The 17585-nt window shown below is 34.4% G+C and overlaps 2 protein-coding genes, 1 non-coding gene and 1 pseudogene across 3 annotated transcripts; 2 read left to right on the top strand and 2 right to left on the bottom strand.

Moving 5' to 3' along the window:
- Positions 1-2535: 2535 nt before the first annotated feature.
- LOC145610276 (1-aminocyclopropane-1-carboxylate oxidase-like) lies at positions 2536-4734 on the top strand. Its single transcript, XM_081665594.1, has 4 exons — positions 2536-2751; positions 2897-3123; positions 3256-3589; positions 4175-4734. Exons 1-4 carry the CDS (start codon positions 2644-2646, stop codon positions 4463-4465), a joined length of 960 nt encoding a protein of 319 aa, XP_081521720.1. The 5' UTR covers positions 2536-2643; the 3' UTR covers positions 4466-4734.
- A 4648-nt stretch (positions 4735-9382) lies between these two features.
- Positions 9383-12523, bottom strand: LOC145611727 (protein CLMP1 pseudogene; annotated as a pseudogene).
- A 1210-nt stretch (positions 12524-13733) lies between these two features.
- Positions 13734-13870, top strand: LOC145612891 (small nucleolar RNA snoR111). The gene has a single exon (XR_014106801.1). It is a non-coding gene; the product is annotated as a small nucleolar RNA snoR111 (small nucleolar RNA).
- A 737-nt stretch (positions 13871-14607) lies between these two features.
- Positions 14608-17382, bottom strand: LOC145611616 (inositol diphosphatase DSP1-like). The gene is made up of 5 exons (XM_081666956.1): positions 16902-17382; positions 16695-16788; positions 15191-15248; positions 15053-15096; positions 14608-14957 (listed from the first exon to the last, which is right to left on the bottom strand). The coding sequence occupies exons 1-5, from the start codon at positions 17117-17119 to the stop codon at positions 14763-14765; spliced, it is 609 nt and encodes a 202-aa protein (XP_081523082.1). The 5' UTR covers positions 17120-17382; the 3' UTR covers positions 14608-14762.
- Positions 17383-17585: the final 203 nt, after the last annotated feature.

Genomic DNA, 17585 nt, shown 5'->3' with positions numbered 1-17585 from the left:
TAGCAGTAGTAAAAATAAGAAAAGTATAAGTGAAAGAATGAAATAATGAGACCAAGCAAGTATAGCCTACCATAACAGTGGGTAAAACTTGGATCAAAAGTTTGATTGTTGGTTGGTAAAAATGTAAAAATTTCTGTCAAATCAGAGATCAAGGCCCATAGGAATGACTTGAATGACCTAATTTTTGGTACATCAATGACTTCATGATGAAATGCCCATGGTTTTGCAATTCTGACAATTAAAAATAATTAAATCAATATTTAATTAATTAATAGAATATTCCTAATTAATTTATGAAATCAATTGTTGATGATGACATCAAACCAAGATTTTGCAATTACAAGTAATTTCCATTATTGAAAGTTCAAATATAATGTGTGGTATTTGGGGGAAGAGTATTTAATTATATATTTTAGTATTGGTCCTATTAATTTTCATTGTTACAACCATCTTATATTGATATAATAAATCTTGATGCATGCACACAAATATTAGAATATTAATTGCAATGGTGAGAATTGTCTTATAGCCATAATGACTCGTTCTCAATCTTCAATTGAAGAACTAACACATTGAAACTGATATATAAATGAAGCTTATAGTAGTATTTCATTTTATTTATTAAAAAAGGTACAGAGAGAGTATTATAATTGAATGAAAATAAATTGTTTTTATCTAGCACTTGTATTTGTATATAAAGTTACTCATATTTAGTAATTGGAATAGATTAATAATGCTAATTAAAACTGACTCTGACTAATTATTTCTTTTATAAAAATCAAGAACACAGCTCAATTAGTTATATAGGGGAAATCAAATGAATTCAAGATTAAGAAATTAAATGACGACACACGTAACACAAAAAAGGAAGGAAATTTCTAAAGCTAAGGGTAAAGAAGGAACATATATACACAAGTACATAATAGAATTACGTTCAAGTCTATATATGCTATTATGCTGACAAATAAGTCAAAATGAGAATACAAGTGAGCACAGCTGATAACATATAACATCACCTTATAAAAGGTTTTAGAAGTTAATTTTACATGCTTTTTTGGCGTTCTATTAGTGCACATAAGGTTGTCCATTATATTACACTATATTTAGCAAATAAATTTTTGAAAAAAATCTGAGACACAAATCTAAGAAATTAACATTTTGCTCAATAATACAAAATAAATGAATACCTTTAAGAGGAAGAATAAGAAAATTGAACATATGAAAAAATAGAAACAAGTTGATGGCATAAAAAAAGGAAGAAGGTTCAAAAATATACGAGGAAACATGTACATATATGAAACTATGAAACAGCTCAAACACTTAAATTGTGGAAAATTAAATGGCTAGAAATTTAACTACATGAAATGAGTTGTTATCCAACGATAACCACCGAGACAACTTAGGTAGCAATTGATTACTAAATATTGGATTTAAATTAGGATAAAATAAAAGGTTTATGAAGCTTTACGAGCTATGTTCTATGAGAGTGAGGAATTAGTTTAAGTGGTTAGAGCTCCCCTCACGATTCAAGGTGATTCTAAGATCGATTCTCATCACCCGCCATTATGGCTCTCTAGACACCAAAACAAGCTATATCCTATTATCCTTACTAGTTTAATCCATTCGATCAAAATATTGTATGCTCTTATCACACCAATAATCTTTTAATCTCATATTAGTAGATTATGAAAGGATTCAATAAATACACAATAGAAATTAATTTAATTACACAAATTAGGAATAAAGAAAGGTTGAAAGCATTGTTATTGTATATATTTTTTTCAATAAACTTAAGTAAGGCACGAGTCACATTCAACATAATTCTACATACGTAATTGTTGCAGGTCCATAATTTAAGAGGAGTTAGTGTTTCAACACTAAGATTAGGATACTTAAGAAAAATGTACAACTTACGCAATCTTTAGGTATATTGATTCATAAAACATCATTCACTCAAAGGTATTATACATATTTAACCCTATTCATAAAAAAGATGAGGGCATGATTAAGTACCAATTTACAAATAGGACAAATAAAAAGTGATGAAAATAGGTTTTTTTTTTTTTTTCCAATTTTGTAAGGAATAACAGAAATTTATTACCTTGATTTAATAAACCTAATCATTAGAACATGAAAGAAAAGCAAAGATTGGCGCATGCAAATTTTTTTTAAAAGGTGTGGTAAATGATTTGGCATTTTGGCCCCTACCCCAAACATCCAAGAAAAATAGGAAAAATGTCATCTAACTTGTTAATTTGGGCTGTTTAATAGTTTAACACTTGGGCATGGGCCCACCCTCACTGAACAAGAAAAGATGGTCAAGACCAATTTTTATGGTTATTATGTGGCCCATGAAGAGTGTTCACATCTAATTCCACGTGTACATATTATATCCAAGGTTTTAATATATTTTTGAAATAATAAAAAAATATAAAATAAAAAATCAGGTTTCTTACTTTCCTGCAGGTTTCTCCATAAACTTTTGAGCATTCTTTATAATATTTTGCCTATAAATAGAGCCCAAAACTTTACTAATACATGTCAAAGTTGTATACACTACTAAGAGTCATTTTTACCAATTACAAGTAAGATTTCAAGTTCTATTGTTCTACTCGTAAGAAAGAGTGAAAAAAGATAGAAAAAATGGAAAACAACTTCCCAATTGTTAACATGGAAAAGCTTAATGGTGATGAGAGGAATGTTATTATGGAGAAAATCAAAGATGCTTGTGAAAACTGGGGCTTTTTCGAGGTAATTTTTGAATCATACAGTCAACCCGAATTGATAGTGCTACTAGTTCGTTCATATATATTTAGTACATTACCTATTACATTACACAATTATTAAATAAGTACAATATGTGTAACACTATTTTATTTTATTTCATGTGTTGTAGGTGGTGAAACATCCTATATCAACTGAATTGTTGGACACTGTGGAAAGAGTGACAAAAGAACACTACAAGAAATGCATGGAACAAAAGTTTAAGGAGATGGTGGCACAAAAAGGCCTTGAAAATGCTCAGTCTGAGATTGATGATATTGATTGGGAAAGCACTTTCTTCCTTCGCCATCGTCCCACCTCTAACATCGCCAAGATCCCTGATCTCAGCGATGAATACAGGTGAACTTTTTTTTTTTTTTTGGGTTATGAATAAGGTTGCGTATATCTGAACCTCTGTAGACTTAAATATACGTACAGATCATGTTACTGCGGCAAATTGATTACTTTTTTGTTGTGATGTGTAATTTTTAGGAAGGTGATGAAGGAATTTGCAGGAGAAATAGAGAAGCTAGCAGAGCAACTTTTGGACTTACTCTGTGAGAACCTTGGGCTAGAAAAAGGGTACTTGAAGAAGGCATTTTATGGAGCCAATGGACCCACTTTTGGTACAAAGGTTAGCAATTATCCACCATGTCCTAAGCCAAACCTGATCAAAGGGCTCAGGGCCCACACTGATGCTGGTGGGATCATCCTCCTCTTTCAAGATGACAAAGTCAGTGGGTTGCAGCTTCTTAAAGATGGCCAATGGGTTGATGTCCCACCTACGAAGCACTCCATTGTCATCAATTTGGGTGACCAACTTGAGGTAATTAACTTTCTTTGTCCTACTATCGAGTCGAAATCCTACACGAGTAAACCTGACTCTTGATAACGGACTAGCTAGACACTTTGAGAGAGGAGGGAGAAAAAAGGATCAATCCCCACTCTTAAATTTCTTTATTTAGCACATTAACATGACACGTACATTTTCTAACCATTTTGATACGTACATACTAGATATGACTATATGAGCATGGGCATTTAAATCTCAAGTTAAGCCAAAATCACACACATAGATATTATCTAAAACTGTTGAGCCTTACACTTAGATACGTAATTTGTCGATTGTCTAAATCAGTAAAACATTACTAATGTAGATACGTACACAGTAAACTAAATATGAAAACATTTCATATTATGTCTAATCAAATTCGTGTTGCTCACAAATTAGGCATCACAAACCTAAATCATACTCCGTAACATATAAACTTGTCGTGTCATGTTTGAGTTTGTCGTGTCACGTTGAATTTATCACAGTTTGTCCATGCTGTAATGTTTTGTCAAAACTAATAATCATGATTGATTGTGCATAATTAGCTAAACAGTCTTAACACCAAAATTTTGACTATAGGTTATAACAAATGGAAAGTACAAGAGTGTGATGCACCGGGTGATAGCACAGACAGATGGGAACAGGATGTCAATAGCCTCATTCTACAACCCGGGCAGCGACGCCGTTATCTACCCGGCGCCTGAACTGCTAGAAAAACAGGAGGAGAAGAGTTCAGCCTACCCGAAATTCGTGTTCGAGGACTACATGAAACTCTATGCAGGGCTTAAGTTCCAGGAGAAGGAACCAAGATTTGAGGCTATGAAGGCAGTAGAAAACACTGTCAAATTGGGTCCTATTGCAACTGCTTAATTAATTAATTATAATCCAACCTTTCCTAATCAAATGATGTGTTTACCTAATAATATATAGAGATATATAATATCTAAAAGAGTCAAGTTAACTTGTTTTAGAGTTTGTTGTTATGATTAGGTGTTTGGAATTTTTCATTGTTTATTATGTTTGATATTATGAGAAGAATCTCATTTATCAATGTGTGTGTTTTATGTTTGTTGTAAAGAGTGACCAAAAAAAAAAGTTATGTTTAAATATTGTATTAAATAAAATAGTCTTTTTAATTATGTGCCTGATCTTTTACCTTAGCTTTAAATCTTGAGAAAAAAAAAAAAAGTGACATCTTAAAAGTTGCATTTGATTGTTCTGTTGAAGTTGTACTACACTTATCTACAGTAAAAGAGCTGGAATCTTTTCTTTTCTTTTCTTTTTTTTTTAATAAAAAGGAAGAAACAAACAGAATTTTTTATTGCAAGAAGAAAGATCTTTTTTACCAATTCTGATGTGATCTTTGAGAATTTTTCTGGTATTCAAAAATCCACATTTTCTCATCACTTACCAAACAGAATCCTCCTAAGTTGTTACAGTATTTTTTTTTTTTTTTTTTTTTCATGACATTGCCATTAAAAAGTAAAACAGTAATCTGTATTAATTTTAATCCCTCTGTTCCTTTTTTTTTTGAAACCAATCCCTCTGTTCCTAAATGATTGTTATTTTCGCTTTTAAAGATCGAATGTTCCGGTAAACATCATAAAAATATCATGAGAATTTACAATAATTAAAGACAAACAACATTATTTTGAAATTGTAAAAATATTTGGTTGAAGAAGGATCATTGATGTGGATTGAAATGTACAATATAATTCTCAGATAGAATAAGATTACTTGCATTCATGACATATTCACTTAATCAAATGAATAAATCTTACTTGTACATTGTAGATTGAGGCTCTTTGCAAGGAATTAGATTCACTACCATAAATTATCTTTAATATTCACACTCCATTTCTTCACGACTCAACCTATGATATCTGTATTTAGAAGTTTCGTGAAGTGATGATTTCAACTTACAGAACTAAATTTATGGTGTCGTACTCCATATTATTTATAGATATATAACATAAATAAAAATGCGATGTCGAGATTGGATCATCTTTCACTTAAACCATAACCATCATGTGTTAGTGAGCTTAGTGTTACTTGAACATAGAAGTATGACATTATCTGTACAAGGTTAAGTTAGGTGGTGTTTGCTGATTTTTTTTGAATGTTCAAACATGTAAACTTGTACAGCTACTACTTGTAAATTGCTAAAAAGTCAGAAAATTGACCCCTTTACTTTGAAAATTATTATAGCAATTACTACTATTTGAAAATGTGTAGAGAATTCTAGACAGGAAAAACTTCAACTTTGCAGACAGAAGAAAATATATTTTACTACTCCTGTACAACAATTATTTGAGCATTAGACAATGCAGACAGCTAGGAACCTACAACAATTAAACCTTAAAAGTACACCCAAATTTGGGCAAGATTTGATTTTTTTTTTTTTTTTTTTTTTTTTTTTTTTTTGAAAATCACAGCAGCAGTTTCTTACTTTTTGTACAGAATATAATGGTTGTAGTCTTGGCAATAATTCTATGTATTGAAATGATCCTCTAATATCAGATTGGTAATATCTGGATAGTCATTTATAGAGCTGGTCATGTCTTCGATTCCGGCCAGGGTGCAGCCTTATTCAAGGTCATGGCTCGGCCTGAATATGAATAGCAATTGCTTACCATTTTAGTCTTAGGCGTGCTCGGCCTCAACCCTTGATCGAAGGTCATAGCTTGACCATGATCAGCTGTAGTCAAACAGTATATACAAAACCGAAGATAAAACAGTTAATGAGCCGAGTTCAAGTCAATGTCAAATTAACTTCTAAGTCATATCATATACTCATATGTGATGGGAACAAACGACTCTCGTTTTGTACCCTGTACACATAAGATAAATTAAGATACATAAGCAGTTCTTTTAATGGATCTCTAGACAATCAAGTAAGGTTAAACAAGAAATGACAAGTGAAGTTGTAATGCATACAAACAACCAACCATAACAAAAGATCGAATTTGAACATCAATAATACACCGATACCTCTAAACTAACTCCCCTGGTCCCGTTATGGGCAAGGTAAGGGGATTGAATACTTGAATGTACTCAAACTTCTACAATAAACAGAGTGGCAATCTTATTCGAACTAATCGAATGTAATAATAAACATTCAACCACCAGATAATCTCAGCCATACAAGTTTAAGAGAGCCTTACTCCTGCAATAACAAAGACGGTATCTTATACAAACGGATCAAGATATCGTTTGGTCCACTTCTTGAAAAACCAGCAATAATCACATTCAACCATTAATTTCCATCAGCTGTAGATGAAGAGAATGGCCCAGAAAATAAATAAATTATTAAGGTGATGGACCAATATCTCACATTTCTTCCCCAAACAGTTAGCTGTTAAGTCTGTAATCAACTTGTAAAGCATATAATCAACAGAATCTAATATGAATGTTAAAATAATCACCACTCGATTATCAATATATACTTCATGCTTCTGATGGCTATAAACAAGTACATATACTTTACAGTTACTGGAAGCAAGAATCATATGCTATATTATATGCACGAAGATAAGGAAAGAAATATAAAAAACAATGGAACATTAGTAAAAGCAACACATATTGTTCATCTGAAAGATTGTTATTTTCCTACATGTTTGTGTTCATCAGATTTATATTCCAAAGATCAGATATTAAGGACAGAAGAGTAAGACAGCAGTCGAGTTGCAGCTTATCGGTTACACAATAAGATGTGCCTAACCATTATACATGGTAGAGTATTATAACAGGTGTATTCTTCTGCAATATGGTATCTTTGAAGCATGATCAGAATCTAGCAGATAATTCTATGTTTGTCAAGGCCAAAGTCCAATCAATCTGCCTGAACTAAAATATACAAGTACATAGTATCTTCATCTTGTTAAAAATAGAAAAGTGAAATAAAAAGAAGTGCAAGAAGATGAACACAATATCAAAAAAAGGGATTCTGTGTTACTCTTGACTCCACATTTCACTATGGATATGAGACTTGTTATAATTCGACTTTGTCTAAAATAGCGAGCTCGAGTAACATAGCTTGTAACTGACAAAAGGAGCAAGAGAATCAAAGAACCAGAAAATCCATCATAAAGATTTCATTGAATTGGATACCCATGTCTTTTTGTGTAGTCTATGTGACTAAAAAGGAGAAAAAGATAGCTAGCATCAATTCTATCCTAATTATCTTTTAAACTAGGAAGGGTTTCTTAGGCGGTCTAATTACTACCAAAGCAGCCCACTAAACAAGCAAAAAAACCTTAAACAAATGCATTAAGATAGCATATAAGTGATATGATGGATGGGAAAGCAGAAGTGGAATTCAGCCCAATCATGGCTCCTAACCTCTGTTTGTCTTTCTACTGTCAAAAGAATAAAATCTAGGAGCCACAGTAATACATACAAGTATGATTGCAGTAGTGATATGGATATAAACTAATTATTGACATTAAAGTGCAATTATTCCAGGCTATGATTTGTCCCTAAATTTTTGTGAATTGTGATGCCAACAAAACCAATGAGAAACACTAACCATGTATAGCCACATAAGAGGGAATAATACAATTATAAGATAAAAGCAGCTTCAAAACACGATAATAATTTAGTAGGTAAATGAAACTACATATTCCTTTCGCCCCATAACTAAGGGCCTGTTCTCATTGACTGAAATCAGCTGAACTGAACTGGGCTGAGCTAAACTGAAATGAATATTTTATAAGAGAAGGAAACTAGGAGCTGAGCTGAGCTGAACTGAAATGAATTTCAACGTAAGCGAACAGGGCCTAAGTTGACAACTTGACATACTACTTTTGGTAAGTTATTTTCTTAGTTTTTTCTCTCATACTCCTTCTCACTATTTAATCTCCAGGTCATCAAGCAATGTTAACTTAGCTCTGGGATGGAGGAAATGAACAACAAGATTACTTTTTTTGCAAGTACACAGTCAATTTAAGCAACACGAGTACCAAGTCTAGATAGAGGGGATAATCAATTGCAGTCAAGTTGTATCACTAAATAAACGAAATTTACCTTATCTCCAGGGGAAGATGACTCGCGTGAACTTTGACAGTCTATGAAGGACCCTTTAGGCGTACACACCATAATGACTACAAGCAAGCAAAGAATCGAAGACAGCAGCAGTCAACATCTGAATTCTAGTGAGACCAAGCATATGCCACTTCAATTCTAAAAGATATCATGTTTAGAAAACAAAGTATCCATCGATAGACAATAACAGAATTAAGATCTGAATAACACTTCTAAAATACTCCTAGGAAGTAATACTGGCCAACTATTCAACCTGCAACTGCATTGCAGAATATCTGTCTGTCAGCAAATCTTGATTGTTAATAGCGAGCTTGAAACACATCATCAACAGACTCACTACAGTTATTTAAACACAATGCAACATTATTTTGTTGGCATGTTTGTCCAGCAATGATTCATTCAAGAATTCAAAGCTATTAGCTTTAAGACTCCACTCATCTCGAAATCCAATAGGGTCAATACACTCAATTCACAGTCAATAGGATACCATCTTGGAGAGAAAGATCAAAACAAGCGGCAATGAGATTATGATTTATGAGAGGCCATCAGCCAGTCAGGCACGGTTGCAACTTGCAAGAATCAAGAGACAGTTTAGATTTGTAGAGAAACAAGAGTGATAATAACACCACACTAGGGCCATGAGCTCAAAACAACTTAGAGATGAAACTATGTAAGGACTTGTAGCATTAGAAAGTTAGAAAAATTACTGAAGCATAAAACCCAAAGATTGAGACATTACAGATATGAAAAGTTTGGCACTCAAAAATTCAATATTAAGTTTAAGCAAGCCAAACAAATGAAGAAAAAAAAATTAATCTATCAATCAGAGGTTCTAACTTATGAAGATAACAAAAATGCTACATTTGTGTAACATAAGCATCATAAGCACATGTTATTCTGAAACCATCAACATCCATCATATACTCTTGCTTTAGTAACCGAGCACCGATATACGGCCCTGGATTATGCATTTCAAAAAGGGGTGAAATCTACCCCGTCTTTTACCTTGCTCTACAGGACACCCAGGTGATGATCTCAAGCTAGTGACATTCCTGACTTGCCTGGAAAACTGGAACGCTCATAATATATCCGCTTAAATCACGTTGCCTCAACTTGGACACCTGTTTCAGAAGACACAACTGCATTATCATCTTTCTTCTCCTCTCCTCCAGCTGCATCTCCATTGGAGCAATGGTTGCTTGTAACTGTAGAAATGTCAGCTTCTGAAGCTCCTGCTAACTTAAAACGTTCAACAGCAGCATCGAGATTCTTCTTCCAATCGGCAACTCCCAATCTAAATTCAATTTGAGAGCGCTCAAATAGCATATTACCCCAGAAGAGATGAATCTGTGATCTCATTACAACTGCTTGCTCAGCCAATTCCTCAGGAGTCGGCTCACTAGGAATCTTACCTGAGGATTCTCCATCATTTCCTGATTTCTTTCTCCTTTTTAGCAACTCCTCCACCTTACTTGAATTTGGGTCTTTCAGTTCATTGGCTCTCTGCTCCTCTAACTTTTCCCACATTTCAGTAGCAGCTTTCATCTTCTCCTCTGCACTGTCAAAGAGTTCGAATGTCTCTATTGAATCCCAGCTTGAAAGATCCTCTTTCTTTGCCAGAGCATAAGACCAGTGAAGCTTTGCCATCTCAAACTGCTGCTGCCCCATAGCAAGTAACCCTTCATAAAAGTCTGGCTTGATCGAAAGTGCCTCCTCATACTTCTCCTTGGCTAAGGAATACTTTTCCTTAACCCAGTGGTATGCTTTCTGCAGCTGTGCCGCCTTAACCTCCTGAGATGCATTCTCATCCACCGGGATCTTTTTCCTTGCAGCACACATATGAACATTTCCCCAATTAAAGAAAGCCAATGCAGCAACCTCCTGAAACTTCAGAGCAGCCTTGTCAAAGAGAAGTTGTGCCTCTTCACTTGTGACTGTCTCTTCAAGAGCCTCAGAACACAGTTCCATTCCAATCTCATGCAGATCAACATGAGCATCAGGATCAATACCAACATTGTTTCGGAAAAGCTGAGCAAACTCAAACAACCAATCATCCATCTCCACCTCCTTACATTCTCCTTCTTCAACCTCTGGCTTTCCTTTATGGATTTCTATCGATGTCTTGTCATCTGTCTTGTCTGCCTCAGTCCCGATGGAATCCACTCCACAATCACCAATCGAAGAGTGAGAGCCATCATCTCCCTTGATTTCCTCGCTGTCCATAGGCTTCTCCTCCTCTTCTTCTTCTACTATTGGTGGTTCTTGTTCAGGGTTCACTTCAACAATATGCAATCTTAACATTCCAAATGACTCTAACTTATCACTTTCTGGATCTTTAGGCACAAGGTTGTCCACATAAGCTTCAGCCAACTTTAGCTCACTGGTACAAGTTATAGTCACCAAATCACCATCGGAATCTTTGTACTTGATCAAAACAGATTTTGACGATGGAAATCGTTGCCCCACTATCTCCCTTAAAACTCTGAAGCTGCAATTCACCGGCATTTGGGCTAGTCTTATATCATGATCATACACAAGCTTCAACTGCCTCCATTGAATGGCAGCCACTTGAGATGGCCTAGGAGCAGAAATGGAGGTGGATGATGCAGGTGCTTGCTCTTTTAGACTACCCTTCAATTGCTTATCATTGGACTTAGAAGAACCAGTTGCAGGTTTCAAAACAACCTTTGGCATTTGTGTTTTGACATCAGGACCATTTTCTGTTGCGGCAATTTGTGGCTTGTCATTCTTGTTACTAGATGCACCATTGGTTCCCCCACCAACCCCTGCACCTTTCTTAGGTGGAGTCCTAGCAGGCAAACATGGGCCAAGGCCAGCAATAGGTGCACCTCTAACAGCAGAAGCCCCAAGAGCAGCAGGCGATGGGCGGCTCTGGAGATCCTGTTGAGCCTCCTGACGAGGCCCAAGAGCCGTCCGAAGCCTACGGGCAATATCTAAAGCATCCCCATGATTAGGATCAGAACCCAACAGAATTTGCACGTCCGCCATAGCCATCTCATACTTCCCTACAGCCTCATAAGCTCGAGCCCTTCGCAGAAGAGCCCGAACAAAACGAGGTTGAACCTGAAGGGCCATAGTGCACTCAGATATGACACTGTCATAATCAATTGGTCTCATTTGCATCAAACAAGCAGCCCTATTGCTATGAAACACAGCCCTATCAGGGTGGGTTTTGGGGATTAGCTTAATAGCACTATCATATTGCTCAAGGGCACCCACATAATCTTTGGCCTGAAATCTCTTATTTCCTTCCTCTTTTAGCTCATGAGCTCTTTTCAGAAACACAGCAGAATCCAAATCTATGTTACCATTACTAGCAATGTTTGCATTGTTAGGGGCAGCATCACCAGCTACACCTTGGTTTCCTGCACCCTTCTTTCTCCTACCCCCAGACTTCCCCATACAATTTCAAAATTATCCCAGAATTATACAAAAAACACTGAATTTCAGGCAATTTTTATCAAAAAGATTCAATCTTTAGAATTATTTGAGCAATTGGGTATTCTAAATTATGAATATTGATATAATAATAGATAATATAAAAGAGAAATGAAGATAACCCACTTACAAATAATGAAAGTTCTGACCTTTGATGATAGATTGGTGTTATCTGATAGCCCAGAAAACGCCTTTGAGATAACCCAGAAAAATGGTGAAGATAGATTTGATGGAAATGATAAACACCCCTCGATGAATGTTCTAGAAAGGGTGGGAGAGGTATAAGATGGGGTTTATGGAAGAGCTTTCAGAAGAAAGAGAAAAATGAAACCCTAAAAAAAAAAAAAGGTAAAAAATGGGTTCAAGAACAAGTCATGGAGCTCAATCTCTTCTTTTTGCCCATTCCAAAAATGTATTTATCCCTTTTCCCTATTTCATTTTGGTATTAAAATATTTATAGTTGATATTCCATCTTCCCACCTACTTTGGATTGAGTTGTCGATAAATCTAATTTGTAAATGATAGAGTATATAACATATTCCTGGGCCTCAACCATCAGCTTAAACTTTTGGTCGAATTGGCCACTGACATGGTATCAAGAGCCAGCGTGATACAAAGATCATATGAATAGTGAGAAATTTCATTCCATAAATGAACCAAACACATAGTGTTAAGTATCAAATTTCAACCCGATATCATTTTAACACCAATTCTAATTCCAAACCCATACCACTCTGCAAACCAAACGACCCCTAAAATAAATTGTGATTATATTGAAAATTGATTTTTCTCCCAAGAATAGAATACACCTATGAATGACGATGTATTAGTCATTTAAGTTATAATGCTATGACTCATGACAAGCCAATATATGAGTTTATTTATTATTTTTAAACAAAGTATTACCTGTATTTTAATTACTACTGAGTATTGACACATTGACATCAATAGTTCGATATCGCTTTATTGTAGAAAATTTCATTTATAACATTTATTGCCATGAACTTGACATATTTTTGCACTTCAACATCATAACTTTTATTATTACTCTAACTCTGAAATTGTCATTGAATAAGTGATGTGTCATGAACAAGGTCACAAATCTCATTACGTCAATTTTAGGGTGAAATTTAAGACTCCCATAACAATCGTTTTATTTGTTGAAAAACAGGCTAGATCTTGTTCCTTAAAAATAAAAATATTGTCTAATTGTCAATAGTTGCATTATAATTAGCTCAGAAGACTTATCCTCCTGATTGAAGGTATAATATATACAACTAATACAAGAGAGAAAATTTCAACCAAAAAAAAAAAAAAAAAAAAATACAAGAGAGAAAATGAAATGAAGAGAGCCAACAAGAAGGCCTCATAAAAATAAAAGTAATAAATAAAGGAATAATGAGGGCAAAATGGTAAATGACGCAACACAAAACTAGGGTTACAAAAGTTAGTAACCGCCCTCCTATAAAACCTGGCTTTGAAATCGTATTGTTCTATCTTTCACTCACTTTAGCTTCATCGTTTTTAAATTAGCAGTAGTATTTTCAATCTCGATCTTCCTTTAATTTTAATTACATTTTGTTCAATGTCTTGTCAATTTTAATCATATTAATTATGAAATTAAGCCTCAGTTCGTATAATTAGAGGGAAGATAAATTATAATTATCTTTCATCAATCGAAAAAGAAGGCAAAAATGAAGACGAGCTATCGTTTCAGTCGTCATCTTGTACATTTTTTCTCTATTGACGATTCGATTGTTGACTCGCCTACATTTTTAATCTGTTTTCTAGGGTTTATGTGTTTTTATTTTTTTCCGATGATTTTGATGATAAATTAATGTTAAATATAGCGCATATGATGGTTTATATTATGCAGAAATTTGACACGAATGGAAAATTTGAATCTTTTCCTTGTGGACAACTTTATTTTGCTGACGCGCTTTTATTTTATAAGTGTTGATTTTAAAACAGTTTTTGAAACTATTTTTCGATTTAATTTTGATATTATTTTGATGGATATCGTTTTTGAAATTTTTGTTGACAAAATTTGTATGATGTGTTAGTTATGCTTATGAATTATTTTAGCTCTTTAACCTGAGAACAAAGATTTAGTAATAAGTGGGTTTGTCGAATGATCATTTTTATCCCAAGAGATTTGAGGCTTGTATTGATTACTGATCGAGCTCGAACTCTATCGGAAACTGATTGAGTTCGAACTGAAAGCTGATTGAGCTCAAACTGTATTGGAAACTGATTGTTCAACTCAAACTGTATTGGAAACTGATTGTGCTCGAACTACTGATTGAGCTCGAACTGAAAGCTGATTGAGCTCAAACTATATCGGAAATAAATCAACCTTGAACTACTGTATGTCGAAAACTGATCTGGCTTAGTAAAACAATCCAATCTAAGAACAAATTTGGAGTAATGGAGTACTTGGAATAATTTCGAAGAGATTTACAACTATAAATGATACTTTCAATTATGCAAAAAATGTGATTAATTTGATCTTTGTTACTGTCAAAGAGAGGATACTGCAGCACATACAATATAAGAAAACTGACTATTCCTGAATCTTGAACATTATATGGAATTTGTACAATGACTAGCAGAGTAGCAGCTGAATGCAACCCTGATATAAGAATGTTGAAGGGTATTTGATTTGTTATCTACTACTAGTCTTTGAGCATGAAAATTGCATTGGGGTGTTTTTCAAGCTTGAAATGTCAAACGTCTCCACAAATCTCTGATCGGATATCCTAGATTTCACTCCGGCAAACCTTTGGTACTCATCAAAGATTGAGGACAGGCACCATTTCTGCAGCTTCCTTAAGCATCCCACAAGACATCCTGTGCGGTGCTGCATACATAGCATAGATGGTTACCTAACTGCTAGTCTGCTACTGCTTAAAACAATGCAACTGATATAGAGATATACAGAGATATCAATCATACCTTTCCACGCTTGCAGTGTATAAGAACTGGCTGGTTTTTTTCATCTGCGTGACACAGGAAAGGAGAAAAAGATGTAAGGCGAGTGAAGCTGAAACTGTAATCTGAATGTAGATTTATGGTTTAATAAGTTCTACATACCTAGAGCAGTTTTCAGAGCTTCACGTACCCTATCTTCAGGAATATTAACAAATGGTTCCTGCATAAATTGTACACAAGATTGAGGGGTAAAAAAGATGTCCTGCATTGACGCTCTATCAATCTTTGAGTTCAAACTTGATGATCAACATGTTAGCTAATGCGCTAACCCATTATGTATACACTCTAACAAGTTTATCAAAGAGTAGTGGTGCATAAAATTGATTAATAAGCTTGCATAAGAGTTACTGTGATGTTTTCAAACGAGTTTACACACTATCAAACATAAAACATAGGAGAATAGATTGAAACAGAGCAAAACTCTTCAAGTATGTGACAAAATAGGTATGCCATGTCTTGAACCAGCTAGCAAAGTAGCAGTCTCTAGTAGCTGGGGTATCAAGAAGATTAACATGAGCTATATCTCACAAACAAAACTGACAACTCAAGTTTATAAATTTAGTGATTTCAAAAGTCGGCTCTAAGCCTCCAACAGCATGAAGACCTTTAAATCCTGAAAACACTCAATTTGCCAAAAATCTACTTCATAGTAACTATATTATTAAGTTCTGGGAACCAAAAACCCTGATATTGCCCTGCAATTCAAAACAAGGTTGCTCAAGGCACATGAGAATATGGACAGAAACAATCACTAATACCAATCCGTCACAATAATAACGTAGTTTGTACAATGCACATCATGGTGGTTCCAAACTCTCATTCATCATTTCCTCTCAACACATTTTCAGCAGTTTAATTTGAAAATTTTGGTTGCTCAGTTAGCCATATCATCTGAGCTGATTAGAAGAATGATAGATTTCGTGCCAGTTAGCAGTGAGCTTTAACATGAATTGAGTTTGAAAAACATTCTCAAAGTAACTTGACAATCACAGTTACCTACTACTCCCATCATTCTACAACACAGAAAACAGCAGCAACAACCATCACTTCATGCAGATTCCAACTTTGGCTACAGAATACAAAGAAGCTTTCAAAGTTTGAATTCGCCATGACTACACCCATGAAGTCAGTCACAAGATTTTCTACATTTGTTGCTAAATATTTAAATAATCTTCTTTATTCTTAATTCCTTATTCTTTAATCTTTATTCTTCATTTCCACAATAAGCAACTTAATCATTTTTCCGTGAATAGATCCCAAATTCAAGTCATTTCATCCACAAATTCACGATAAGAAGTCCTGAAACCACCAACAAGTGTTTGTATCAACCAAAAGAATCTTTTCCCCTATTAGATTCCAATCCGGCTTAAAACGGATTAATTAGTCTACTAGGCTCTAAATTATCGGCTAAATTAAAATAAATGTAAAAAGGTGACAAAAATAATTTCATAAATTTACTTTAATTATAATATTACTCACAAAGTCACTCCATACATTTCATTGACTTCATGCTTAACATTCATTTGACCAATTCAAATTAAAGCCTAAAAAAATTGATCAAACTTTCCAAAAATATAAAAATTGAAAAAACAAAAGTAAATCAAACCTTGCTCATCTCAATGCCAAATTGAAAGAGATGAATCCCATTTTCTTTCAAGAACTCCACGATCGCCTCCGGATATGGCTCTGGACACAAACATCTACAAAATCACACCATAATAATAATAACAAAATTAATTTTTAAAAAATATAAAGTAAAAATCATTAAAACATTAAAAATTGAGGTCAAAAAAAGAGAGGAGAGAGGATTTACATGACTGATCGGAGGCCTAGGGTTTGCAGAAACTGTAAATTAGAAGTGTCGGGAAATCCAGACCTGAAAATGCCATTATCAACCATCGCAAAATTCAATGGCGGAACGTAAGAAACCTCTTCGCCGTCCCCGACTCCGACGCCGCCATTAACGCCGCCGATTGTCGAGAGGAAGGAGAGATTTTCGCCGTCTTCTGTTGTTGAACTGTCGTTTTTCATGATTTTCGCGCCAAAAATCGGGAAACAAAAGTCGATGGATTTCCTTTTTTTTTTTTTTATTATTATTATATAAAATTAAATTTTAAAATATAATTTAGTTAATGTTGTTACGATGTATTTTGTTTTTAAGGGATATTTTATAGTGGGGATTTTATGAGGAAGTTGGAGAGGTGGAAGACAAAGAGAATCAGGGAATCATGGAGGATATTTGATGATCTCTACTTTTTGTTATGGTTGGAATTATGAGGCTATTGTGTGTAATGGTTTTGATATTAAAAAGAAGTGTATATGGAGTCGTGGAGAGCAAGCAATATGACCAAGAATACTCGAGTATGTAGGCCGTGTTTGAAATGAGTTCAAAAATATTTGTACTTCGTACTGATCTATTATAAATGAAGCCCATACACGACCTATATCAATGTGCCAGAGTGCTAGACCGAATCATGCCAAGCTCTAAAAGTATGTT

Source organism: Chenopodium album, chromosome 24 (genome assembly GCF_948465745.1).
Source record: "Chenopodium album chromosome 24, dcCheAlbu1.1, whole genome shotgun sequence".
NCBI classification, from domain to species: domain Eukaryota; kingdom Viridiplantae; phylum Streptophyta; class Magnoliopsida; order Caryophyllales; family Amaranthaceae; genus Chenopodium; species Chenopodium album.
The sequence above is the reverse complement of the archived record's forward strand: the minus strand, read 5'-3'. Positions and strand labels throughout refer to the sequence as shown.

Bases quoted from the DNA above. Each gene is read 5' to 3' on its own strand.
- LOC145610276 (XM_081665594.1), top strand. From the start codon at position 2,644: ATGGAAAACAACTTCCCAATTGTTAACATGGAAAAGCTTAATGGTGAT. The intron at 2,752-2,896 runs GTAATTTTTGAA...CATGTGTTGTAG, and splicing joins AAAACTGGGGCTTTTTCGAG to GTGGTGAAACATCCTATATC. The intron at 3,590-4,174 runs GTAATTAACTTT...TTTTGACTATAG, and splicing joins ATTTGGGTGACCAACTTGAG to GTTATAACAAATGGAAAGTA.
- LOC145611616 (XM_081666956.1), bottom strand. From the start codon at position 17,119: ATGAAAAACGACAGTTCAACAACAGAAGACGGCGAAAATCTCTCCTTC. The intron at 15,249-16,694 runs GTTTGATTTACT...CAATTTATGCAG, and splicing joins TTGGCATTGAGATGAGCAAG to GAACCATTTGTTAATATTCC. The intron at 14,958-15,052 runs GTATGATTGATA...CTATGTATGCAG, and splicing joins TACACTGCAAGCGTGGAAAG to CACCGCACAGGATGTCTTGT.